This window comes from Zingiber officinale, chromosome 10A (genome assembly GCF_018446385.1).
Source record: "Zingiber officinale cultivar Zhangliang chromosome 10A, Zo_v1.1, whole genome shotgun sequence".
NCBI classification, from domain to species: Eukaryota; Viridiplantae; Streptophyta; class Magnoliopsida; order Zingiberales; family Zingiberaceae; genus Zingiber; species Zingiber officinale.
This window is the reverse complement of record NC_056004.1, coordinates 34,550,855-34,578,074: the sequence shown is the minus strand read 5'-3', so window position 1 is coordinate 34,578,074 and position 27,220 is coordinate 34,550,855. Positions and strand designations below refer to the sequence as shown.

Sequence of the window (27,220 nt, the reverse complement as noted above, 5' to 3'; positions counted from 1 at the left end):
ATTTAAATTTTAAATATAAAATCTTATTAAAATAATCGGAAGGTTAAAAAAAACTGGCGAAGAAGAGGCGCGCATTGGGCGCTCATGCACGGACCCGTCGCATAATGCTATATCAGAGAGCTGGTTCAAATTTTCTTAATCAAGTTGACGTCATCCTTGTTCTTACTCCTTCAAATTATATTGATTTTTAACTTTTGTTTTTTCTGGAATTTAAAATAAAGAAAAAAATATCTCATTTAGTCTCTTCAACTGCATTATATATATATATTCAAAACCATTAAAATTTTCAAAATCATATCACTTTAATCCTAGCCATTTAAGTAGTGCCTTAACAACTTAACATTATTAACTCCGAGAATAACGCCATATAATTATGTTATTACTTAATGGTGTTGATCAGTAGAGATTAAAAAATTTGAAAACAACCATTCAAGTCTTATTTTTTTTCTAAAAGAAAGAATATTGTAGAGAATCTAATGAAATTTCCCCTAAAATAAAATCAATGCCTTGAGATAAAATGTATGAGAATTTTAGTTCCACATATTCTTATTTTATTTATAATAACAACTCATTCAGATGAGACATGATGGGTAATAGAATTATATTCATATCCAAATAGATGGAAAGTTCATCAGTTCAAGCCTGCAAAACCGTGCACTAAATATGGACTGAAACGTAATTAACAACCCTGATCTGGACTTGAATCGCATATATCAATTTGATGAATACAACAGAAATCTTGTATTTTTTTCACAATGCAAAAATAAATAACAAAAGAGAATCTAAAAATGACGTAATTTTGTCTTTACACATTGATGACTAACCTCAATCACTCTGGAAAAAAACAACTCATTGAAGAGAAATGGCAAGTAGCGATTCAAATCCGAAAAAGAAAAATGAGAGCAAGGCTATGCAGAAGTTGCAGCAGGAGGTACCTGAGCAGTGAGAATATATATGGTATCAATTGATATCCAGCCAAGTTCCATGCAAGTTTTACCAGCTTTTGAGAGCAGCAAGAAATGCACTGTCATCTTTTGGTTGGTTTATATAGGACGACAGTTACATACTTGGACTGAAATCTGTGCGTCAGGCCAAGGGCTACCATTGACTGGGAAGGTGAACCTTTCTCGATAAAGAGGTGGTTGAGGATGACGTGCTGGGGCTTGAGTGAGGATTCATCAGTATCCGGCATTCCTAGTGTTGTTAGGTGTAACTGTGATGGGACAACTGGTGGCTCCTTGGCAAAATCCTTATCTCTGGGCAAGGACAAACTATAACTGGAGCCAGGTGATGGTGGAGAGTTGAATTCCGATATGCTCTCCACATTTTCGGGAACATAATCCTGGCAAAAAGACAACAGGAAAGTATACTTGGTGAACCAACTAGAATCTATTTAACTATGTTCTTGTTCCAGGGATCAGCTAAAGAAATCTTACAGGCAGAACTTGCTTTTTTCACTAATGCAATTAACCAAAGAAAAAATTTATGCACAGTACAACGCAAATAAACTCACATGGACATCAAGAACATTGGTTGCATTTCCCATCTCATCGGTTATATGAGGAAGATCCGGAATACATTTATATTGTCCATCAACGAGGAACTTGTACTGGTAAACTCCAGATGGGAGATTCATTAAGAGCGTGTGGTCCTTGCCTGATCTCTGCATTGGCTTCCTGAGGGAAGCACAATTTGAAGTTCTTATCTCCAGTTAGATTTTTCTTGGATAACAAAACAAATCCCCATTGAATGAAGGAAAGATGTCTGAAATTAAAAGATACTTGTGAAACAAAATATACCTTGAAGCCCAGTTATCCCATGATCCCTCTACTAAGACAACATTTCCTCCATAATTCCACGTGAACAATGTAGGAATACCCTTTTCAAGGTAGACTTCAGAAGACTGATCAGGCTCTTTCATCCATAGGTGATGTTCATTGTATAGATTATCAGAGCTTTGCAAGGGAGGTACAGGAATCTGAAACATAAAATTATTTCGTTCTTTAGCAATAATAGACATGCTACCTTAATTTTAAGAAAAAAACATGCCTTAAACATATGTTAGTATTGGATGGTACATAAAACAATTGTTCTATTGTAATGGACCGAGCCCATACAACAAAAGAGAATCTGGAGCCCATCAAATATAAGAGATACACGCACGGCAGATTTAGAAAGGATGGTGCAAATCAAGAGAATTGATTCAGCTATAATAATTTATAGTAATTGATTTTTATTTGAGTCAAGTACCTTTTATTTTAAGTAGAATTGAGTCTACTATCTTTTTATTTTTAGTAAGAATAAAACTTTTCTTATTCAGGGGTTGCCTTCTTCCTTTGTCGAGAGAAGGAACGTCCTAGTTGTATTTAAATGGTTGAAATAATACAAGAAAGATTATCATTGAGTTTTACAAAAAAATAAAAAATAAATCCATATATTGAGAGGTTCTTTAATTTCCTCGAGCCTCAAATCCCCCCACCCCCCACCACCACTATAGGCCGTCAAGGTCATAAAACCAAGAAGACGAAGGTTGATCCTGCCGACCAGCCGGTAAACCGTCCCATTACATGATCCATAGCCAAGGGTCTCAACAAATTGGTATCAAAACCCGTCGTAATGGGTGACTCACAAGCACTTCAACAACGTTTTGATGTATTTCTTAAAATCTACCAGGAGGACAAAGCTTCCAATGAAAAACGACAACAGCTCATCCAAGCTCAACTAGAGGAATTGTCGAAAAGCTTTTCTAATCTACACTCGCACAACAACCATCGAGGTGAAGAGAGCAGCAATCATACTGATCCACAAAGGCACCACTCCAAAGGGTATTATGGCCATGAGGAGGGATCCTCATTTATACCACGATATTCGAAACTGGATTTCCCACGTTATGATGGTGAATCTGATCCTTTGTGATGACTCAATCGATGCCACCATTTTTTTCGCCATCAACACACTTTGGAGGAAGAAAAGGTGGGCCTAGCCTCGTTCCATCTTGAGGGAGATGGTCAACTATGGTTCATCAAACTCGAACGTGATCGACCTCATATTCAATGGGAGGAATTCAAATATCAGTGTAATTTGAGGTTTAGGCCACCTATTCACAACAACAAATTGGGTGAGCTTGCAAAACTTAAACAATCAGGATCCGTGGAAAGCTACCAGCGAAAGTTCGAACAATTGGCGGCTCGAGCGAGTTCCTTAACCTCAGAACAAGAAGTGCAAATATTCATTAGTGGCCTCCAAGATCACATTGCTGTGGAAGTCGAGCTTCACCACCCATAAGATCTCACTTCGGCTATGAGTTTTGCTCGTCTTTATGAACGTCGCTCCAAACGATCTGAATCAACGGTCACACCGCGGTGCACCCCCGTCCTGCCACCGAAGCAACCATTTATCAAACGATTAAATCGAACGGAAATGGAAGAACTGTTAGAGTGTATACTAAAAGCCTAGCTTTTTGTAAACATTTATATTTGAAATAAAAAGAATCACATTGGTCATTATCTACATTTATATGCTAAGTGTAGTTGTTCAATTGATTTATATTGTAGATAACATGGTGTGTGGTGTCACACACAAAAAATCATGTTATCAATTCTTTATAAATTATAAACAGTAGATCACGACTAAGATGGAAAGAAACAAACCATTGGAATAGTCGTAGTATAATTAGGTATTAGTTTATTTTGACTAATAAATTACACTAGTACACTCTGAATGTATTGAGTAGGACCATTTAAGGTAAGTTCTTTTATACTGACTTAATAAAAGAACTAGAGCTAAGTTATTATGGAAGTGTGCGCTCTTAATCCTACTATAATAACAAGCATATATATTTAGTATTTATTTCTTTAACTTATCAAAGGGTGAGATTTAGCTCGATAAATCAATAGGCCCGATAAGTTGGGAAATGATATTACTTATAGTGTGTGTTATTGATTATAGAGAGAAACTGTGTCCTAGTTATCTAGGTTGAGAATGCTCCCAAGAGGAGCTCATAAGGATTGTCATGTTCAACCCTGCAGGTGGACTTAGTCCGACATGACGATAAGGTTGAGTGGTACTACTCTTGGATTAAGACATTAATTAAAGTGAGTTGTCAATAACTCAATTAAATTAATAGACATTCAATATCTTAAACACAGGGATACTAACACACTCATAATAAGAAGGAACCCATAATGTAATTTGGGATTAGTGCGGTAGTGCAATAATAACTCTCTAGTGGAATGAGTTATTATTGATGAACTTGAGTTGTGTGTTCGGGGCGAACACGAGATACTCAAGCTCGTCGGAAGGCCAAAACCAATTTCTCTTCTAGGTCCCTGTCGTAGCCTCAATGAAACCTTAAATCCACTCATGAAAAAGCTCATCTTGGTGTTCAAGAGGGGGCCGACCCATGGCTTGGTGACCAAGCCATAGAAGCCGACCACTATCTCCTCAAACAGGGCCGGCCTGTTGCTTGGTGCCCAAGCAATGAGGGGTCGGCCACCATAATCTAAATAAGGAGGGGTGTTTTGAATTTTTAAAATCTTCTCTTTGTAGAAAACTACAAGTTTTACAAGAGAGTTTTTAAAATTATAAAACTTTCCTTGTTTGAATTAGGCCACATGGTTTAAAAGAAAGTTTAAAAGTTTTAAAATTTTCCTTTTTTAACCATCCTCATGATTTAGAAAAAAGGAAAGTTTTAAATTTGAAACTTTCTATTTTTGTAACCATGTTAAAAAAGGAAATTTTAGAAGAGAAGTTTTAAATTTTAAAATTTGGTTTTAATTTTTAAAACTTTCCTTTTTTAACATCCACTTTAAGAAATTAAAAGAGAGCTTGTAAAATTTTATAAGAGCTTTCCTTCTTTGCCTTCTTTGCTTATAAAATTTTTACAAGAATTATTATCTTCCTTTTAAGGGGTCGGCCAATCAATGATTGATTCAATCAATGATTGAATTAATCAAGAGAAAGGAAAAGGAAAAATAAAAGGGGAAAAGGAAAAAACAAGAGGAAGATTTTAATTTTTGTAAAAAGTCTTTCCTTATTTGCCTTGGGCAAGTAATATAAAAGAAGGGGAGGGAAGGCCTCATGTAATTATCAATTATTATTCTCTTGTTGGAGCTCTTTATTGTGGTCGACCCCTCTCTTCTTTCTTTTCCCCTTGCTCTCTTTTGTTCCTTGGTGGTAGTGGTGGCGGTTGAATACTAGAGAAGGAGGAATTTTTGGTGGTGTTCATCTTAGAGGATCGTCGCTCACACGACGTCCAAGAAGAGGCAAGGAATACGGCAGAAGATCTCGAGGTTATTAGCATACAAAGAAGAGGTATAACTAGTAATTATTTTCCGCATCATACTAATTCTTCTTTGTTAGAATTCCAAACACAAGAGGCGTATGATTCTAGAATTTCGGATTTATTTCGAAGTTGTGTTTTTTTGTTTTTCGAATTTGTGATTCGATTGTTTTTTCGGTTAAACCTAATGTTATTTTAAGAAATTAAATATTGAATTTCTATTAAAGGTTTTGTCGAGACAGTGGTGGATGATCTCATAACCAAGAAGGCCTAGTGCCTCGCCATGTTTGACCTGGGAGCCAATTTTAGAAATAAATATTTAATTAGCTTTATAACATAGATGGATTTGGATCAATAGTGTTAAGTTCCACTTGCGATCCAAATCTAAACCATCAAGAACAGATAAGTTAAATTTGGAATCAATAATGTTAAGTTCTGTTTGCAATTCCTAATTTAATTTCTAAAGAACATAATAGGTTGTTTAGGAAAGGTTCGACACTTATACAAAATTTTTGTACAGTGGAATCGGTACGATCTTCCTAGGACCAACCAACAAGAACAGCGTGTCAAGGGCCTTTGTTTTAATTGCGACGAACTTTACATTCCCAGTCACCGTTGCAAACGTCTTTTTTGGCTTGAGGGATTAGAAGATTATGATGAACAGAACCACGTCGAGGATGTTGAAATTTCCCTCAATGCGATCACTGACACCCGTGCTCCTCAAACCATGCGGATTCAAGGACGAATACCACACCCCCTTGCTAGTCCTCATCGACTCGGGAAATACTCATTGCTTTTTAAATTCAGCACTTGCATCAATCTTGGGTTTATCTACTGACAAAAGTCTTGCGCTCTGGGTGGCAATAGCTAATGGGCGACGACTACAATGCCTTAGGGTCTGCCGCAATGTATTAATCCATTTGGGTGATCACAAATTTAATGTAGAATTCTTCATTCTACCATTGGGGGACATTGGAGCAATGTTGGGAGTCAACTGGCTTCGCACCCTTGGTCCCATCCTTTGGGATTTCTCCCAGATGCGCATGAGCTTTCGACATACCGACAACACCATTTATTTACAAGGATCTGGTGCTACTCTAACAGCAGAAGTGGCCTCTCTCGCAACAACTACCCTTCCAAAAGTTCATGAAAAACAACTACGACATATTCTGGAAAAGTATATTGCAATTTTTGAGGAACCCAACGACCTTCCACCTTTTTATAAGTGCTGCCACAAAACTTTACTTGAACAAGGTACCAACCCTATCGTGGTGTGTTCTTATAGATACCCTCATGCGCAAAAAGATGAAATCAAGCGTCAATGCAATGACATAATTGCCAAGGGTCTGATTAGACAAAGCACATCTCCTTTCTCTTCGCCAGTTTTATTAGTAAAAAAAACAGACGACACATGATGCTTTTGTGTAGATTATAGGGCTCTCAATGAAAAGACAATTAAAGATAAGTTTCCTATCCTTGTGATCGATGAATTGCTTGATGAATTACATGGATCCTTTTATTTTACTAAGTTGGACCTCATATTCGGATATCACCAAATCCGAATGGAACCGGACAGCATTTCCATGACGGCTTTTCGCACTCACCATGGCCATTTTGAGTTCGTAGTAATGTCATTCGGGCTCACCAACACCCCCTCAACTCTTCAAGCTCTTATGAATAATATCTTTGGCGATTTTCTGAGAAAATTTGTACTAGTTTTCTTTGATGATATACTGGTTTACAGTGTTTCTTGGGAGGAACATCTCCACCATTTGCAACTCGTTTTTGGGATATTACAGCAACAACACCTTTTCCTAAAAAAATCTAAGTGTTTATTTGCTCGGACGAAAATTGCCTATCATGGTCACGTCATTTCTCGTTCAAGGGTGGTCGTCGATAATGGCAAAATTAAAGCAGTTCTCCATTGGCCACAACCCACTACTCTTCATGCCCTTTGTGGTTTTCTGGGGCTCACGGGGTATTATCGTAAATTTGTCCAAGGATATGGAGTGTTGGCGTCCCCTCTAACTGGCCTCTTGCGAAGGAACTCTTTTGAATGGAATGAGGCGGCGGAATTGGCATTCCAAAAGCTAAAGATCACCCTTACTTCCACACCGGTACTTGCCTTGCCCGATTTCTCAAAGTCATTTGTGGTGGATTGTGATGCCTCGGATATGGGGATTGGTGCAATTCTGCAACAAGAAGGACGCCCCATTGCTTTTTTTAGCCGTCCCTTAGCCCAACGACACAAGAAGCTCCCTGCTTATGAGAAAGAACTCATCGGATTGGCCAAAGCTATACGTCATTGGCGTGCTTATCTTTGGGGACACAAGTTCTTGGTTCGAACTGACCATTACAGTCTAAAATTGTTATTAGAACAACGGATTACCAACTCGCCTCAACAACACTGAATTAGTAAGCTGTTGGGTTTTGATTTTCTCATCGAATATCGAGCAGGCCGAAACAATGTGGCGACAGATGCACTTTAACGTCGTGACAACAATAATAGACAGTTGACTGCTGTCTCCATACCTAAATTAAATTTAACAGAGGACATCCAATCTGAATTCTCTACTTCCCTGGAAATTCAACACCTTATTCAGGTGTCACAACGAGGCAAACTTCACATGGAGTACAAGGAAGGGCTTTTATTCTTCAAAGGCAGAATCTATCTCCTTGCTACATCTCCTCTCACTTCTAAAATAATAACCATGATACATAATGAGTTTCACGAAGGATATCACAAGACATTATATCGAATTACACGAGATTTATATTGGCCCGGGATGAAACAACAGGTTCACATGTTTGTGCGTGAATGTCTAATCTGCCAACACAATAAAGTGGAGCATTTAAAGCCCGCGGGATTACTACAACCCTTGCCTGTTCCTCACCAAGTGTGGTCAGACATTTCCTTGGATTTTATTGACGGGTTGCCTCTATCTCAAGGTAAAACTGTATTGTTTGTTGTTGTGGATCGCTTCTCTAAGTATACTCATTTCATCCCTTTATCACACTCATACACAAGTGTGAATGTGGCTCGAGTTTTCTTTGATAACATTTTTAAGCTTCACGGTCTTTCAGAAACCACCGTCAGTGACCGTGATGCAACCTTCACTAGTTCTTTCTGGAAGGAGCTATTTCGTCTTAGTGGGACGCAACTTTGTTTCTCGTCCGCTTACCATCCCCAATCGGATGGCCAGACTGAAGCCATGAACAGGGTTATTGAGATGTATTTGCGTTGCTTTACGGGAGAATTTCCAAAGAAATGGGTATATTGGATCTCTTGGGGAGAATTTTGTTACAATACCGATTATCACACGTCCCTCAAGGCCACCCTGTTCGAGGTCGTGTATGGGCGATCGCCTCCACGCCTATTATCATATTTGGCTGGTACTTCTCATATTGAATCAGTAGATCAGGAGCTACAAACTCGGGAACAACTTCTGAAGAATCTACGAGGAAACCTTCTTGCTGCCCAAAATCGCATGAAACTTCACTATGATTCATCCCATCGGGAGGTACGATTTGAGATAGGAGATATGGTGTTGTTAAAGCTTCAGCCTTATCGTCAAGTAAGTTTAGCGTCCAAGAACCATTCAAAACTGTCTCCTCGCTTTTATCGGCCTTTTAAAATCATTGACCGTGTGGGTAATGTCGCTTACAAACTCCAATTACCAGACCGCGCCAAGCTCCACCTAGTTTTTAATGTGTCCTCTTTAAAGAAATATCATGGCAGCATCCCTAGCGTCCCCACTCTTTCCCCCATACATCAGGAAGATTACATTCCTTCTCCTCTAGCAGTTCTCGACTATCGCTCACATCGACATCGTGGACGCTCCCAAATTATGGTTCATTAGGAGGGATTATCCCCTGCCGAGGCTTTATGGGAAGATGCAGTGGCTATCATGGAACGTTACCCATCATTCGTGTTTGCGGACAAACCCGTTTCTCAGGGAGGGAGTAATGTTATGGATCGAGCCCATACAACAAAAGAGAATCTGGAGCCCATCAAATATAAGAGATACACGCACGGCAGATTTAGAAAGGATGGTGCAAATCAAGAGAATTGATTCGGCTATAATAATTTATAGTAATTGATTTTTATTTGAGTCAAGTATCTTTTATTTTAAATAGAATTGAGTCTAGTATCTTTTTTATTTTTAGTAAGAATAAAATTTTTCTTATTCAGGGGTTGTCTTCTTCTTCGTCGAGAAGGAACGTCCTAGTTGTATTTAAATGGTTGAAATAATGCAAGAAAGATTATCATTGAGTTTTACAAAAAAAAAAAAAATTAAATCCATAGATTGAGAGGTTTTCTAATTTCCTCGAGCCTCAAATCCCCCCTACCACCATAGGCCGTCAAGGTCGTAAAACCAAGAAGACGAAGGTTGATCCTACCGACCAGCCAGTAAACCGTCCCATTACGCGATCCATAGCCAAGGGTCTCAACATCTATACTCTCCTAGACCAACTACTGCTGAAGAGAATTTCAAATAAAGATAGTTCTACATCCATGTTACACCACTAAAATAGCAATATTGGAAACATAAAAGGCGGGTTGCTACAGAAGTTGCTGACAGATTTTCATCTGTTCTTCCTACTAAGTACTATAATTGTAGCATAGCTTCCTTAAATTTATTTTACATACAATAAGCTATAAAAAAGAAGAATGAAAAAGCAAATCCAGATAACCTATAATGAACACATGAAGTAAGACACATCCTGAAAGAAACAACCTATAACCTTATAGATTTTTTGTTTGCATGCCCTAAACAGATAAGAAAACTAAAAACCACACAAAATCAAACTAATTAAGAGGGACTCAAAGAGGAAAATTCCACAATAAAAGAAAATTCCATCTCATTTTTAGTCAGTAGTCTAGTCAGAATTTGATTCAGGTTAACAAAACATTATTTGCATCAATATGTAATATCTGAAAAGACAAGTGACTAGCATGAAGCTATTGTAAGAGACCAGAAACAACATAAAATGATAAAATAGCAAACTTAATGACATTTTCAAGAAATATAAACAGTTGAGGACCTATGATTCAATAAAGAATATGTGTTGGCTGACCGGCTCGATATATGGAATTTGATTATAAAGGCATTAATTTCTATTGACATTCTTATCAGTCACTATTCACTATGGAGTATAAACTAAGCAACTGATGCTAATAATGTGCAATTAAGATTTTAAGGCTCGAGACGAGACAATAATAGATCAATATTTCAAACCATAATTGTGGAAGTGAAACTCAACTACATAGCACTATCTTACCCATGCTCTTGTATATTAGGCATTTAAATGATGTACAGAGGAAATGTGATTGTTTTGGCAAATCATTCATTGCCATACTTTGCTAATCTCCATTGAGTATAAATTTACATCAAGGAAAGAGTCTTCTTGCATACAATTAACTGAGCATACGTGTCCTCTCTCTCACTCGCTCTATGAGGTAAAGGGAAGCAAAAGACCACACCCATATCTTACATCAAATACAAAAATACATTTTTGCAGGGTATGGATTACTAGATGTTTATATGCCTTTATATTACCAGAATCGGATGCAAATTAATATACAATGGTTATAGATTTAGTAGCCCCAACATTATTAATGAAAGTTACTAATACCCTCCACACACCTCAAAGTTTTGTGAACGAGCAATATTCAAGTGATATGAGCACTAATCATATTAATTGTTTAATTCTAATAACAAGAATACAATTACATTAATTTTTGTAATGCCAGAATGCTATAATATCAACATAAAGGATGTAATAAATTAGTCTGTAATTAATGTACAACATGTAATTATCATCTTCAAAAAAACCTAATGCAACAGAGAAGATCATAATACTAAACGGATGTTTGAGATTACTGAAAATGATAAAAAATAAACTACTACTATCTAGGAAAAAGTAAGTGTACCTCCAATTGGTGATAAGATGAGAGAACAAAAGTTAAGATAGTATAGGCATATGCTCAAAGACGATTGGTGAATTTTGTAGTTTGAATCAGTTGTAGTTGAAGTTGGGGGCAGAGGAGAGTTAAGAAAAATCTAGCTAAAATACATGAAAAAAGATTTAAGGATGTAAATATTACTACTGGTTAAAGGCTTGCGCACTGATTCTTGTTGTTGGTCCAAAATAGTTGATACTAATAGTATTGAATAACAAAGGTGTAATATCATTTTCATATTAGTTGAATTTAAATTTAATTTAGTTGATATTAATCTAATCTATAAATGGTGTTTTTTTATAACTATATGATCTCATAATCATTCATTTTCATGCTACTTGTATTTATGGTAAATGAAAATTATGTGATGATCTTTATTTTGAATTTATAATTATTCTCATCTCCACGAGGATATATTTATGATAAAAAGCTGTGAACGAAGAGGAGAGGATGATGAAAATATTCCATGTGCAGATCTACTTTATCAAATTAGTGAGTATAGAACTGCCCATGTAGAAGTTCACTTTTGCAAATTGTTCTAATTATTATGCAATTTCTACAGAATCACATTATTATGTCACCAACGAAGGAGAGAGAGAAGAAAGATCAACTATTGAAATGAAGCAATAATGAGTAAAACCAATAAGAATAATATGTGCTAACCAAATGAATCAGCAACCTCTACAACATATGTTTGTCAAACAAATTAACAACCTCTATGAACAAGAACAGAAAAATTTTTGTAATAGTCAAATTATATTGGCTGCATGTGATGCTACATGCACATAATTAACAGAGAGAAATTCATTAAAACAGGAAAACAATAATCTTAACCAAACTAAATATGCTTAGGGTCACCAAATTTGGCATGTTCCAACTCCGGTCTAACTAGGCCCCATTATGAACATCATTTAGATTTCAGATTCATAGCTCACAAAATCTGCTAGTCCTAATTTGACAATCTTTGAACCTTTTTGATAAGGTGCAATATCTTCCAAGATTCCGCTACAGTCATACTACTACTAATTGGCAAAAGGAACAAAAACAAGAGTCAAAACAGCCTGCTAAGGTTAGACCATAGGGATGCTCTTTTGCCTATGATATCTATGATATAAGCATAAATTTCTAATTTATAGAAATCTACTTGATTACATATGTCTAGGAGTTTTTACATTTGTCTAAAGTGTTCTTGATTACATTTCATTTATTTAAGCATTTTTTCATACATGCAAATCAAATTGGCTCTGTTCACTCTGATGGAACAAACACATTTAGTTTATGCGCAAAACATGACTTCCTATAGCTGCTGCTCCATAGCAATCCCAAAAGAAAGGATTCCGGAACTGATATAATCTCATGTTTAGAATACTGCATCAAATGATGCACAATGGAGCACACACAAGGTAGGCTAGTCGAAAATAAGGTTGAAATAAGTTCAAAAATTTCAGATAGCTGTAGGCTAGAATTTTGGTCAGCTCCTTTTTCTTTTTCAAGGTAGAATGGAATTTGTCCTATATTCCTTGTAGCTCAAGTGAAAAACTTGTCAAATATTTATCAAAAAGAAAGTCCCTTTGTTTGTGAAGAATTTTCTCTCTTCGATTGGATGTTTATAGTATGAAGAAATGCATCCAAATAAACTTAGTTACGTTTTAGATATTTTTTTCTTTATTTTTATTCTTATACAGATTATTAAAACAGACAATAGCTTTATTGGAATAGGAAGCCAACTCTCCAATGAATCTTTTCTACTGCAGAAGTTCAAATTAATCCCTCGACCAAAACATTTCATGAGCAATGAAAACTGCTTCTCCGCATATCGCGTTTTAGAAATCAATCTTCATTTGGGACTAACAAGAACATAGCAAAGAAAGCAGCATTTAGTCGAAGAAGTATTTTGCCGTTCTCCCACCTATCATTTTGAGCTCAAATGTAAATCCGATTATTGTCTCATCAGCTCGAAAAGAACGTATAAAAGTGGTGATCTAGGGATAAGAGCAAGACGGTCACCTGGGGGGCAAACATGAGGGGAGTTCGGGATCGTCCAGGGCTCTCTGGAGGACATTCATCGACTGAGTCCACGGATCTAGTGCCGCGGGCGTCGACGGAACTGTCGTCCGCGTCGGGTCTCGATCTGCCGAAGGAGTTATCGTCCTCGATCTCGTACCTCCCGTTCACGTTACCCATCCTGCTCTTTTCTCCTCTCCTCCCGATCGATTCTTCCGTTGGTCAATTCGGAGTTCGTCCGGTGGGACCGCCGCCGAGAAGTGGCGTGAAGGGGCGGCGGAAATGGAGAGGTGGATGGCGATCCCGAAAGCGAGCGACTTCAGAAAGACAGAAACGGTTAAGCACAAATAAACATACGATATAAGAATAATTAATAGGTAAAAGATTAAAAGAGTTTTGTTAGAGCATCCATAATAATTAGAGATATTTCTCTCAAATATTGATGACCCTCACTTTCACATCATCTTTCAAATATTTTACTATTCAAATATCTCAATTTTCATAATGAAATATCCCACCAATCAAATATTTATGGGTCCTATCCATCAAATATTCACTCTCAAATATTCTCAATTCCACAATCAAATATCTCATCAATCAAATATTTATGGTCCACGACCATTTAATTAACTTACATTTAATTTTAACATTTAATTTTAAGAAAAATATAGTAGAAGATATATAAATTTAAGTTTATACACATACAAATATTTTATAAATTTAAAACTGAAATATAGAGATACAAACCATATTTAATTAATAAAATACATAACAATAAACTATAATTAATAAAATAAATATGTCGCAGATAAAATAAATCATAGAAATTAACTACATGTTCAATTTTTTCTTCATTTGTTCACATATCACTAGATGATTTTAAAGTTGTTCATCAGTCATGCCTCGTATGTCCATTACGAGGAGTTGATGTGCTTGGATGAGTTGATCAACTTTCTTATTGTTATTATACTCTTCCAAATGTTCCATTGATTACTGCATAGCCTGATTCAACTCATCAATTATGCTTACTCTTTCTTTATCTTTCCTCTTTGCTGCCTTCTGTCCCATTGGACGAGATCGGATTTCTCTATCATCTATATCAACAATTATGTTAGGAATAAAAGAGTCAATATGTGCACCTAATGATTCTGATGTTCTTGCTTTTTTTTGTAGCCCGTCGCTCTGAGAATTGAGGAGCATACATAGGACTATCTTTCACGATTCTCCACACATGCTCATATTGGAAAGTAGTTTTAAAAGTACTCATGTATTCTTCATGAGCTCGCACCATCAAATCCTCGTCACTCCATTTGCTTAGTCGATCATTATATCATTTATTGTAGATTCCATTGTATCTATTTACGATCTTTTTCAATGAAGCCTAATGTGATTTTTGCTTTCTCCGCAGTTCTCTTTTTAGCTCCCTTAGCTCGATTGGTATTGAAGTATGCCGCAACTCGTTTCCAAAATGACTCACTCTTCTGGACATTACCAACTACTAAATCTTCACTCATAATTGTGTAGGCCGCTGCAAGGAGCTTATCATCTGTTACTGTCCATATTATTCGCTTGCTATGATCTTCATCTGATTCGTTGCCCATCTCTAGTGCTTGATTGAGAATAATATCGTCGGCCCCTATTTAAGATAAGAATGGAGAAATTGTGAATCGGGGACTGCATAAGGTGTACATTTATCATTATCAGTTGCATCACACACTAGCTCTTCTCGATTCATTTAATTGAATCTCTAGTGATTGAAGCGGATTAATTCCATGAGATGAGGCTTGCATGAAATACTGACTACTCTATCAATATTCTGGAGGACATGTATAAAACGGAGCTCGAGGGTCGTCACTCAAAGAATTTGAATAACTTTGGAAATTATGGTAATATGGTGGTGGGGTATGGAAAAAGTTAGAAATTTGGTGGATGTTGAGTGGGAAATGGAAATTCGGGATTGAAGAAATTAGGACGGACTCGAGAATTTTTTTTCACTAGAATTTTCGTCGATATTTAGAGAGTTGAACAAATCCCTAAAATAATGATCAGAATTTTTATCCATTTCTCTCTAAATTTTTGATAAGTAATGGATATGAAAATGATGAAAATAGATGAAAGAAATGATGTATATATAGGGAGAAATTGAATGTTACCTAACGTTTAATTTTTCAAACGTTTAATTTTCCGAACATTTGATTTCTAGAACATTTAATTTTTCTAACGTACTCTTAGTTTTTAATTTTTTTAATGTTCTGAATTTAATTAAATTAAAAAAAATTCAAAAAAAAATCTAGAAGCCACGACAGCCCATATTTTTGATGGGTCACCATATTTAATTAAAATAAAATAAATAAATAAAAACTCAAAATAATGACAACCCATTTTTTTTTAATGAGCCTCACAAGAGGAAATCATCGGATACAAATTTATATCCGGTAATTTTCATTCATCCCTCAAATATCCTCCATAATCAGGGATATTTGAGAAAGAGAATATTTGAAAAAATATCCCCTCAAAATATTCTAAATATCCTCATTGAAAATACTCTTATTACATATTGCATTTACCGTCGTGCCTGCTAATGACAGTAGCTATGATTCAGCGGGAATAGTTAAATGAAAGTAATTTTAATAAACTTAAATAATTTTAATTGAATTAATAAATAATAATAACATATTTTATATTTATGTAAGTAATATTTTAGTTGAATTAGAGCAATTTAACTATTACTTTATTTGTGATAGTAAAATATCTTCTTTTTTTTTCCAATTAACTAAGAAATTGAAATTCTCGTTTTATTCTACTCTCTCTATCTCTTCAGTTTAAGCAAGCACGCCAATAATGAACATGCTGTGAAATTGTTAAAATCGGTGGCTCTTTAAGGAATTAATATTCGAATTATTCAATTAGATAAAAACATATAATGCCAGTGAAATAAAATTAAAAGTAAAGTGCGAAAGAAACGCTAGGTCACAAGCTCATGACAATTTGACGATCAACTCGGGACTCACATGAGAAAGTGACGGAAAATAAGCATATTATTACAATATCTTATTGCAACAGTCGTTCCTTGAAACACCATTCGGCATGTAATACGTGGACATGTTCTGTATCACATCTATTTTCGCAACAGCCATACCTCTTTAAAAATTGGATCATTTTATCATAAGATAGATTAGTGAATAATATTTACTGTTATATCTGTAATACTCCATCCTAATGAAACGCCCCTATTTGTTTTAAGGTAGGAAAGCTGAAACAAATGCTATATATATGATTTGAAATCAATACTAAGCAAAACTGGGTGACTGCATGTAAATAACATACAAGGATTTTGATAAATCAATTGCCAAATATTTTGATAGACCAATAAAACGCCTTATCAGCCACTAATGTGAGACGACAAACATTGCTGGAGTTCTTGATTTTCTTATCATTTGGTAGAGTAAATTGTCAATGACAAGTCTACCTAGTACGATTAAATGTTCGTTGAACCATAATTTCTCCTCTTCTTTTGGTGCAATTTCCATGTCCAGCTTCCGACTATCCATCAGTCTACATTGCATAGTCAAAGCATTAAGATTGTTACTATTTGAGCTTTGAAGCAAACTGCCACACGGAAGCCAAAGTACAAGGTTACGTTGTTAATATTAAAAAAAATATCAAAAAGGAAATACTGGGACTCGAAATGATTTTGCATAGTAGTGCCCGAGTTTATTGATTTGGCATTTTGAGCACTTCTAACAAGTAATTCATGACTTAATAAAATTTTCAAACAGCTAGTCAACTCTGAAAATAATTGTGAAAATGCCCCTTTTCTACCCGTGATAGGGCGGGCAGTATGTGAATATTTGGGGGAAAAAAAGTTGTCTTTCGAACATAATTAGAACGACAATATAAGAAAAATACTAACAATTATTATACAGTAGTAGTCGCACCTGATAGTTATTCATCATTCTGTATCTGGTAAGCCTAGGAATGAGTAATCTGGATCTGCAGAACCAAGCAAGGGAATATATTCTGATCCTCTGACATGAACGCTGAAGCAAGCTGGAAACAAATGAAAATAAAGGGTGAACCTTAAAAAATTTCCAAACAAAAAGAATGCAGTCCTCTAGAAAAAACCAACTATATCATTCAAAAGCAGCAAACAAACCACATGATGATTTATTGTAGAGAAGAAAATAAAAAAGGTGTAGAATAATAGGTTTTCAAGAAAAATAAAATATTCAAGCCTTCTGATCGAACAATTATAACATTCATAAGGAGCCAACCATCAATAAAGAAACTTTCCCATGACAAATAAAATATTAAAAATTTTCATCTTTTAATCTTCATCTCTAGTTACTACTTACTAAATGCTTTAGAATGAACCAAGTATTGAGCTGTTCACAGAAACACTGCCTTTGGTAGTATTTTTATCAACAAATATGCCACATGGTTGTGTTCAAAATGTTTGCTCTTCATGAATGTATACATATGCGTGCACGTGCGTGTCATCATGTAATAACAAGAAAATACCAACAACCAATACCATAAAACCAAATAAAATTTCACCTTGCCCCTAAATGAAACATGTTTGAAGTTAAGAAATCACTTCAGCATAAATCAAAAATAGCCAAAAAAAAAAAAAGCTGAAACTTAGTAATACATCTGAGAAAAGCATGAAGAAAATAAGAATAACTACAATTGAAAGATAGATCAAGTTCAATGTTGAAAGAGAAATGAACAAGCTACAGACTAAATTAACCAAATGCACAATTCCAAAAATAAAGTGAGAACATGCACCAAAAGCACTCACAAACACATAACCAAGTTGCCATGCACTTGTGTAAACTAGCTAACAGAATAACCGACACTACAAGGATAGGTCCATGATAAAATTAGTGCTACACAACAGCCAACCCAGATTAATATTAATTTCTTGTAATTTAGTGATCTTACCATAATAACTTCCACTATTTTGTTAACAATCATTTATCAGACAGGTGAATAAAATGAGAAAGCAACAGACTGTTAGTTTTATGCGGTCATGCTTTGTGGCTGAAGTGCTGGACAATTTTTGAACTGAAGAAATAAAAGTGAGGCACTGAAGATGATAGGGTTTGCATTATGACAATATTTTTAAGAGAAAAAAGATAATGACCACATGGAGTCAACAGTAGCCCAAACAAACAAGAAAAAAAAGGTAGATATATAGACTAAATGAAGGGATAAAATTTATATAGTCAAACCCAAATGATTGAGACAAACACACATGATAATGATAAATCAATTAGATATTCAACCAAAACAAACACAAATAGGCGATGATGAATCAACTAGAGTTAAAAAAAAAGGAAGTGAGGAGGATAAAACTTTGCTCTTAGTCCACATCTCTAAATAATTCTTAAAATATACTTAAATACTATCTGCTACCTAAGTGTCTTGTCATTTTTGATTGGATTAGGCTCCCTCTTCAGCTTTAATAAATTATCCTATTCAGTCACTCACCTCTAATGATGTTGGACCTAAAAGGGAATGTCAAAGAAAGTAGGAAGTGAGGAGATGATAAGACTCCACCTTTTAGTATCTCCAAATTATGTTTCTTGAGATAAGCTTAAATGCAAGAGGATCTCCAATTAAGTATCTTGGTAAATTCCTTTTGGATAACTTTGAAAAGGAAATGTAAATGAACTTATGAGTTGCAGGTAACAAGGATATGTTTTTACATAAAGCTACAATAGCAAAAAAAAAAAAAGAGAGAGAGAGAGAGATGGGGGAAAACCATTTAGCCTGGCTAGTTGGTACTTATGGTATGCTTGTTGTCTATATTCCTGTTTTAACAAATGTTAGAGCAATATACTATTGATATTATTTAAATTATTCAACATATTCAATTTATAAAATGTAACAAAAGCCAATCCAAAACAGGAAGAGGTGTTAAAAGAAGTTAATATAAGTAGTGAATACAATGAGTAAACCAATAAAATTATATTGAAAAAAATAACATGCTACCATTTTCAATCTTCACTAGGCTTTGAAGCATCGTTTCCATTTTCTTTTTCATCTCAAAGTTATCATCCATACTAGGAACAAGAAGGGTTAACTCCCTGTATATGTCACGTACAAATTGACAGATCTTCTCAGCATATTCAATTTCTCCATCTGAGATACGACCAATGGCTAGTCTCATAAGCTCTCCAGTTAAATCTGCAAGCTAAAAGTACAAGAAAAATGTATGAGCTTGTTTCCCTTGAAGACAACTAGTAATTGACTGGATGCCTAACATGGTTATTAATGTAAGATCTTACCCCCAAAAGATAGTCTAGAACATTTATTTGTAATGGTTCAATAGACTCCTCGGTAAGAGGAAGCAGAGAAGCATTGATCTCAGCAAGATTTAGCAGAGTTCCTGACTTACAAAACCTAAAAAGTGTCGCAGCTTCAACATACTCCTGGACCTACATGATTCTACAGTTAAAAGGGTGATAAAGAAAGAACAAAATGAAATTTCTATTAGATGCTAACAGCAAATGTATATGATCGTCTAAGCTTCCAAAAATCAGTTCCATGCAACTCCTTTACTAGTTTTGACATGTACTGATTTGTCACAGCAGCAAGATCATTTTCCGCCTTTGCCAAAGTTTCCTCTCTATTTTCTTTGCTCATTCTGTAGTAACAAAGAGCAATAAGATAAATAGCATGTAGAGAGAGCATCAGAAGTTCAGACTACCTCTTTGTAGTTGTACAAAATAAGAATGCAGGAAACATAGTTTATGCTATATGAAGCCATGAAGGGCATGCATCCAATAAAAGAAACATGGGATATTTTACATCAACAACATTAACAGTCCACTAGGAGGGATTTGAATTTAGCATCAATCTAGTGGGTCAACCTATAATTCTTAGTAAGGGTAATAGTTAATTGAGTGACAACAAATAGTTACAATTGCATATAAAATGCCTTGATTGTTGAGAGCAATTAGTGTTAGCTAACAAAGTTAAGTACAATTCTCATGGTAATTGTGTGACTGGAGAAGAGGAATAAGATATACTATCAATCATCATGCACCAACAAAATTCCTATTCAACAGCTGGTTAGTTTGACATAATGTACCTTAACATAACAAAAGATACATGTCAAGGAAAATTCCGCAGAAGAGTTGATAATAGTCCAAATCAAACAATAAAAATAGTAACCTGTTGACAATGCACAACAAACATATGCAAAAGGTTACTAGCCAACCACAAAGGCCGGGCACAACAAATGTTGAATGCCTCTTACATATCTCGCACCTGTGCACCTGGAATATGACCTTCTTACTGTTCATCGTCACATCACGGCTAGCCTTGACAACTCTTTCCCTCTTGTCATTCTACAAATTAGATTAAATTTAGGGATTAAATTCACACCTCTAGTAAACTTTACACAGAATATTTATGCTCCGGGATATGTAAACCTTAACCAAATATTAGATATATCACCATATTATTACATTAGAACTGGATAAAGTGTTAAAAACAGCACCTTCTAAAGAAGCAAGCAATCATACTGACGCACAAAGAGAATGGAAACCTCACCAGATGGTTGAGATAATCGACGTGTTGAGCAAACTCCACTCTGATGGGCGAATCGTCAGTCGTCAGTGTCCTCGGCTTCTTGCCGAACCCCTGAATCGTGGCTACTACAAACAGAGAGGAAATGGGGAAAATAAAAAATTAGTAGAAAGGAATCATGCCGAACGCGCGGATTGAGTTGCTCTTAGGGCAACTAGGGTTCGACTTGAAGGAGGAACTGACTCCGATGGAGGTGCTGGGTTTTGGTGGTCATGATGAAAGAGAGAAGTCGTCTGCCGCAAGCGACATGCAACATCCGTCTCCTCGCCGTAACTGGGGCACCGCCCACGCTTTGTCTCTCTCTCTCTCGGCGCCGGCCAAAGTTGAACCAAGGAAGAGCGACAAAACCATAAATTAAACCGTACACCTCTTTCGTTTCTTAACGGGCCGGCGCCGTTCCAAGCACGACTCGAGCTCGCTGACATACGTGTTGTGCTCGACTGACCCGATAACGGAATAGGGGAATGCAGGCTTATTTGATCCGAGTCCAAACGGAATTGGTGTATGCGGGCTTATTTGATCCGAACCCAAACGGAACAGGGCATTGCGGTCTTTTTATCTAAAATCTTTAAAATTAGTTTTACACTGGGAAAAAAAATTAACAAACTGTTTTAAAATCTCGCTTCGATTACGCTAATGGAGTCTTATCGAAGCAGCCAGTGTTTTAGAAGTATCTTTCCACTATAAAAAAAATCAGACCCAAAAATATAGGACATAATTATAATTTGATCCTTAAATATCTGACTAACCACTTTAAAAATCTTACCGCTGCATTGTTATCTCGGGAGCGATTTATCTAAGTTATCATTTACCAAGATGCTATTTTAAATGACCTATCGAAGAGCTGGGCCAAGGATGAATTATCATACTATCTAAATTAGGAGGATAAATTAATCGAATCGAATATATAGAAAAATTTAAGATTCGAATTTAGTATATTCGAGTTCGAGTTTATTTCAAAGCTCGAAAAATTTAAAATGTTCAGTTCTAGTTCTCGAAATATTCGAACATATTTGTAAACTATTTAAATAATGTTCGAAAATAGGTTCGAAAGGTTTGAAATTTATTTATTTAATATATATTTAATTTATATTAATAAATATTAAGCCTCGCGAGCGGCTCGAATAATATAATTTGGGCTCGAGTTTGGCTCGAAAAAAAGTTCGAACATATTCGAGTTCGGCTCGAATTCGATAAATTCAAATACAAATCGAATATTTTTCTAGCCAAGTCGAAAAACTCGCGAACCGACTTGATTCATTTGCAACCCTAACCTAAATGACGTCTTGAAAAAGTTTATATCTCCTGATGATGTTTAGGGTAAATTATTGTTGCCTAAAAAATTCATCCCACTTCTTACCATGGCACTCACTCGTTTGCGCAATATGTAAGAAAAGCAGCCTCCACGGGCGGGATCAACTGGTTATGACATGGATTCTTGCAGCATGAGTCGAGAGGTCGAGGGTCTGCGGCAGCAAATGCGATAACATCAATATCTGTCCGTGCTAAACACCTGAGACCACCATGTCATAGCTGGGCCCGTATTCACCGTGATTTACTCCCTCTCATACTTGTGGGGCCGGGTTGAGGGGGCCGCTGGGTTGACGATTCCAACCTTTTGCAGCAATATGTAAGAAAAGCAATTTTAAGCACTATTCTGATAAATCATCAGTCTATCTTGCTGTAAAGGACTATAAAATTGATTTTTGATCCACTGTAAAGGACTACAAAATTGATCCAAGAAATTTATTTTGAGTAACTGTAAAGGACTATAAAAGGGCAAACTTTTTATATTTTGTGTTTCTTGCCCTCTTAAAGTGAGTTTGGAGAACGTTGGTCGACTCCATGCCTTCCAAGCTTCTCTTCTTCATTTCCTTCATCAAATAATCCCACCTTCTCCATAATTCATATGAATTAAATCCTACTAATGCTCCTAATCTTCTCTAAATTCTCACACAATCTGTCTTCTGTTCAAAAACTTAAATCTGAAAAAGGAACAATCTTCTTCAATGAATTAGCTAGTGCTCATAATACTTTAAGAGCTCTTAGGTTACTTAGAAATTCTTCCCCAATCTGAGAGCCACACTTTACAAACACAGCTGGGTAGCCAATGGGAGCATCAACCCGAGCCTCGTACCCTCGCACATGCCCTGGATGATTGAAAGGGCCGGTGAAGATCTTTCCTGTCCAAATGTGCTGCCAGGAACACCCACCTTCTGCTGCTGCTGCTGAAGGGAAGTAAACCTTGACTTCCTTTTTGGCTTTGTCTAGCACAGGTGCTACCATTATCTCTGTCCCAACAAGGAACTGCTCGTAAGTCAAGCTCTGCACATGCTTGTCATCTGGATAATGCAGGAACAAATGTCTAGCAACAGGCATGCCTCTCTCTGCTGCCTCCTGATAAAACCATCAAGAGGATCTCATCAGATATCAATCGAAAGGGCCTTTGCCTGCATGTGTCTACCTGTATAGAAAAAGACTTTACCTTTACTAGTTGAATACGGTAAAACTTCCAAGCTTGGTAGATCTTGGCACAGCGAGCAAACTGAGATAATGTGTTCTTGTTGTTGTAGAACTGACAGTTTGAGGCTGGCTTGTTTCCCTGCACATGCCACAGCATTAGTATTGCTTGGAGAGAAAAATTTAATTGAATTTCTTCATAGCTCAGGCTTTTGGTGCTTACTTCGTGTGTTCTGAATACTACACTGAATGCATTCAGTTCCATCCATCGCATGAGAAGCTCCTCACTTCTCCGATACCTGATAATAGGCATATCTACTGCACAGTAGCCTCCTATATCACTATGATTGAAGGCAAAACCTGAAATTCCACTGCTGAGCAGGCCTGTTACGCTGCTTTTTATTCCATCATTGGCTTGCCAACTTACCATCTGATCACCTTCCCAAAACAGCATAGCCCACTTGGGATTACCTCTAAAACCTGCACGCATGAAAAAGACTAGGCTTTCTTCTGGATCCCTCCCCTCTATACGACTGTTTGATTTCCATTCGTCCGCAAATTCCTTGTTGACTCTAGCCCAAAGTTCAGGATATTTGTTATGAGCTTGAATAGGGTCTTCGTCTACGCGAAGAGTAAGTAAATGATACAATGATCAATATTACAGTGAAGTTTAAAGTATGATAAAGCAGCATCGAAAGTACCTGCGTATAGGTAAGCATCTAAAGGCAATCCTTCACCAAAATCTGCCATCCAACCCCTTATTCCAGTATCCACCATTTCATGCAGAATCTTCTTGAACCAACTACTCGCTGCTGGGTGGGTGAAGTCCAACATTGCGACATCAAAAGCAGTATTTGGCACCATGTATGTTCTTCCAGTTTTGTCTTTTACTAAAATGTCTAATCTCTTTGCTTCTTCAAACAGGTCCCTTTTTTTGTTTGGTTTTTCATCAGTCTGCGAGTTACTGTCTCATTTTTCATTTAACTAGCTAGCGAATGAGCATGTTACTCATTTGAGTAGAAGAATTTAAGCAAGTGATCTACCTGAACAAGGCAAGGGTTGCAGTATGTCATCACTCTAACATCATGAGCAAGAAGATCATCGATTAGCACTCTCCATCCGACATAATGGCTTTCATCAACTTCCCAATTCCACCAAAGTTGTGATCCAATTACAGTTTCCCTCTTGCCAACCCAATCCTGCAAAGTGATCATTTAACTCTTGATCAGTATCATCGATTAGTATTCCTCTCCCCGTTAACAGTTCAATCACCTGCAACCAAAATGCTGAAACAGGAACATCGTATTCTTGCAATTGATCCCACACCCTGCGGACAGCTTCAGTACCTCCCTGTATCCCAACGACAGCCCCTGAAATAATCCAGTTTGGAAGTACAGGAGGTCTTCCTATGGTCTCTGTGTAAAGCTCAATGAGTTCAACAGGTGAATTCCCATTCAGGATTCTCCCCTGAGCACAATCGCCGTGTACCTGTAATACAAATAAGATAAAACATATTATTGCACATTTAGAAAAGGAGATATGATTAACATAGATAAAAGGTTTTCTGAGTGTTCTAATAAAACTACCTGAATCTGTACCCTGTCAGGCTTTGTTAGATCAAAAACTGAATAATTGTACCCTTCAAGGTAGAGGGATTTCATTCTCGAGGTGATGTAGAATGGAGAAGGGGCGTATGTCGTACTCCAGTCACCTCCAGATCTGCCAGTGTATGTAACAAAAGTTAGAACTTATATATATTGTTTGGCATTACAATTCATTCATATGTCTAGTACCTGTAACTGACCAAATTGGCAGCAAAGGTGATGGGTTGGTCTCCTCTTCCGATGCCTTGCTCTTGCACGAGTATGGGCACCCTCTTTCCTTTGAACTCAACGCGGGAAAACTGCTCCCCAAACCCGTAAAATCTCTCATGTTCATCGCTTGCATGTGTGATAAAAACTTTGTTGAACTCCGTAGTCACCCCCTTCTTTCCCTCTTGTTCATCATGCGATGCGAGTGCAACAAAACGTTTATTACTTGACGTGCAGGCGTGCCACGGGCGCCTCGTTCGAATTAATTTCCACCTGGAGATCTTTGTACTTGCTCTGTACATGATGCCGGGGCAGCATTTCTTATCGTATTCACCAAACTTCAGATGAAATCCAATTTGATTCTTACTCTTCTGCTCAAACAGAAACCAGTACCTTGCAGTAAGTGAAGATTTCCTGGAACGACCGAATTTGAAGTTTTTCTTCCCCGAGTTCTTCTTAGCAATTGAGTTGGTCTTCTGGCTGAAGACCCTTCCTGTGATCATCAGAATGGGGGATTGGGATTTCTCGAGCAACTCAGGAGTTGGAAACCCAAACAAGGGATCAAAATCGCTAGCCTTCTTTTGAAAATCTGCCTCACGGACGACTCTTATTGCTTCTACTGTTTGGTGCTTGCAGATGAAGTGAGCGTCGCCGTCGTGGATAGCAAAGGAACCTCTGCTTTCCTCGGCATGAGTTTGAACTGCTGCGGCCGAAACAAAGGCCTTCCCAGGGACTGTAGACCATACGCTTCTGCTCCACTGAGATCGGTGCGAGATGGAAAGATGGCCGCCGTTTTTAGTACTCCAGAAAAGCTGGAAATCATCCCCGATACAGAAACTCTGGTCTCGCAAAAGCACGCAAGGATTGAAGGAGAGCCTTCCATGGATGAAAGGCAGGCAGTTAGGGGTGCAAGGGAAGGGGCTGTTGACGTGCTTGTGGTGCTTCTTGGACACCCTTAACTCTGCCATGGCTGAGCAATTGGGAGGCGATGGCACCTCTCCTCTCCCTATTGGTTGGAAAGATTCAGAGATTCAACTACCAATGTAAGTCTATTAACATCAGCTGGTTCGGAATATACTAGTGGAGGTGGACTAGATGACAAGTCCACTGCACATGTACGTATTCTTGTATCAAATTCATGGACAATTTTTACACCATGTCCATGGCAAATTCAAAGCTTCTTGTTTACGGTAACCCGTGGGGGAAAAACCCAAAACATGACAAATTGTAAGCTTGTTGAGATGTTAAGTACCGGCTACTTTTTAATTTCACACTTGGTTTCTGTGGTTTGCATCACTCAAGTTTAACGTAAAGGATTGGGAAGATAGAGAAATCTGGCATTTGAAGCATTAGAATTTTGATCCGGGAATGTACATAGATGCGTTCCCGGCGTCGTGCGTAGCTGCGTCCAGATCCGTGGGTCACGGAGTCCCGCCATGTTTTTGGATTAATTATTTAAAGGGTTTTTGTAATGTATGTAGACACTTCCAAGGGAAGCGTTCTGTAGCCTGCTTCTTCCCATCATTACGGCTCCATGCATTATCCATCTTGTATAATCAACAAGTTATAAATAAAAAATAAATAATTACTACAAATATATTTGAAAATTAATTTCAAATTTAATTACTCATTGATATTCAATATCTATAATTTTGATATAAATTTTGATCTATGAGGCTATACTCATATTTAGTATTTCTAAACTTTATTATTTTAGAATAATTTAAATAGTTTTGATATATATATATATATATTCAGTTGATCAAAACTTGAAGCATTCTCCAACCCAATTGCGTGCCTTCATAAAACACATTTTTGCGTGGTGGCCCGTGGCCGTGCCAACTTAAGCTACAACACCTGCGATGAAATGAGAACTATATTTTTCTTTTTGGGTTCCTGGAGATTCTGAGAAATGTATTCTCGAGCAAAATCAATGAACAAACAATTCATCGTTTAGCTAAAGAAGTGACAACGTATAATCTGACATGAGGAAGTTAACGTACTCTTAGCATTAATAATTTCTGTATCATTGAGTATAAATGATAAAATGATAAACATATAACTGATAGTATCACTATTCAAACAATATTTGGTAGAAGA

At 36.7% G+C, this 27,220-nt stretch overlaps 3 protein-coding genes across 6 annotated transcripts; all 3 read right to left on the bottom strand.

Moving 5' to 3' along the window:
* Window positions 1–676: 676 nt before the first annotated feature.
* Window positions 677–13,604, bottom strand: LOC122027543 (SNF1-related protein kinase regulatory subunit beta-1-like). Its single transcript, XM_042586530.1, has 4 exons — window positions 13,254–13,604; window positions 1,800–1,978; window positions 1,514–1,676; window positions 677–1,342 (listed from the first exon to the last, which is right to left on the bottom strand). Exons 1-4 carry the CDS (start codon window positions 13,428–13,430, stop codon window positions 1,028–1,030), a joined length of 834 nt encoding a protein of 277 aa, XP_042442464.1. The 5' UTR covers window positions 13,431–13,604; the 3' UTR covers window positions 677–1,027.
* Window positions 13,605–16,556: 2,952 nt separating this feature from the next.
* LOC122027211 (translin-associated protein X-like) lies at window positions 16,557–21,215 on the bottom strand. Of its 3 annotated transcripts, none has more exons than XM_042586130.1 (8): window positions 21,033–21,215; window positions 20,814–20,914; window positions 20,529–20,608; window positions 19,761–19,902; window positions 19,544–19,693; window positions 19,248–19,449; window positions 17,189–17,300; window positions 16,557–16,805 (listed from the first exon to the last, which is right to left on the bottom strand). In XM_042586130.1, exons 1-7 carry the CDS (start codon window positions 21,103–21,105, stop codon window positions 17,203–17,205), a joined length of 846 nt encoding a protein of 281 aa, XP_042442064.1. In that variant the 5' UTR covers window positions 21,106–21,215; the 3' UTR covers window positions 16,557–16,805; window positions 17,189–17,202. The 3 variants fall into 3 exon arrangements, with proteins under 3 accessions (XP_042442064.1, XP_042442063.1, XP_042442065.1); XM_042586129.1 differs by having other exon boundaries at window positions 20,814–20,917; window positions 21,033–21,213; XM_042586131.1 differs by having other exon boundaries at window positions 19,360–19,449; window positions 20,814–20,917; window positions 21,033–21,213.
* Window positions 21,216–22,548: 1,333 nt separating this feature from the next.
* LOC122026235 (sulfoquinovosidase-like) lies at window positions 22,549–26,150 on the bottom strand. 2 transcript variants are annotated; one of them, XM_042584893.1, is made up of 9 exons: window positions 25,514–26,150; window positions 25,103–25,414; window positions 24,896–25,028; window positions 24,582–24,797; window positions 24,353–24,508; window positions 24,011–24,263; window positions 23,533–23,930; window positions 23,335–23,451; window positions 22,549–23,246 (listed from the first exon to the last, which is right to left on the bottom strand). In XM_042584893.1, exons 1-9 carry the CDS (start codon window positions 26,086–26,088, stop codon window positions 22,875–22,877), a joined length of 2,532 nt encoding a protein of 843 aa, XP_042440827.1. In that variant the 5' UTR covers window positions 26,089–26,150; the 3' UTR covers window positions 22,549–22,874. The 2 variants fall into 2 exon arrangements, with proteins under 2 accessions (XP_042440827.1, XP_042440825.1); XM_042584891.1 differs by having other exon boundaries at window positions 25,103–26,150.
* Window positions 26,151–27,220: the final 1,070 nt, after the last annotated feature.

Bases quoted from the DNA above. Each gene is read 5' to 3' on its own strand.
- LOC122027543 (XM_042586530.1), bottom strand. From the start codon at position 13,430: ATGGGTAACGTGAACGGGAGGTACGAGATCGAGGACGATAACTCCTTC. The intron at 1,677-1,799 runs GTATATTTTGTT...TGCTTCCCTCAG, and splicing joins TGGGATAACTGGGCTTCAAG to GAAGCCAATGCAGAGATCAG. The intron at 1,343-1,513 runs GTGAGTTTATTT...TCTTTTTGCCAG, and splicing joins CCAATGTTCTTGATGTCCAT to GATTATGTTCCCGAAAATGT.
- LOC122027211 (XM_042586129.1), bottom strand. From the start codon at position 21,105: ATGTTGCATGTCGCTTGCGGCAGACGACTTCTCTCTTTCATCATGACC. The intron at 20,918-21,032 runs GTCAGTTCCTCC...CTCTGTTTGTAG, and splicing joins AACCCAGCACCTCCATCGGA to TAGCCACGATTCAGGGGTTC. The intron at 19,903-20,528 runs GTGCGAGATATG...TTGTTACTACAG, and splicing joins GTCATATTCCAGGTGCACAG to AATGAGCAAAGAAAATAGAG.
- LOC122026235 (XM_042584891.1), bottom strand. From the start codon at position 26,088: ATGGCAGAGTTAAGGGTGTCCAAGAAGCACCACAAGCACGTCAACAGC. The intron at 25,029-25,102 runs GTACTAGACATA...ATACACTGGCAG, and splicing joins GCCAATTTGGTCAGTTACAG to ATCTGGAGGTGACTGGAGTA. The intron at 23,931-24,010 runs GTACTTTCGATG...CTCTTCGCGTAG, and splicing joins AGATGCTTACCTATACGCAG to ACGAAGACCCTATTCAAGCT.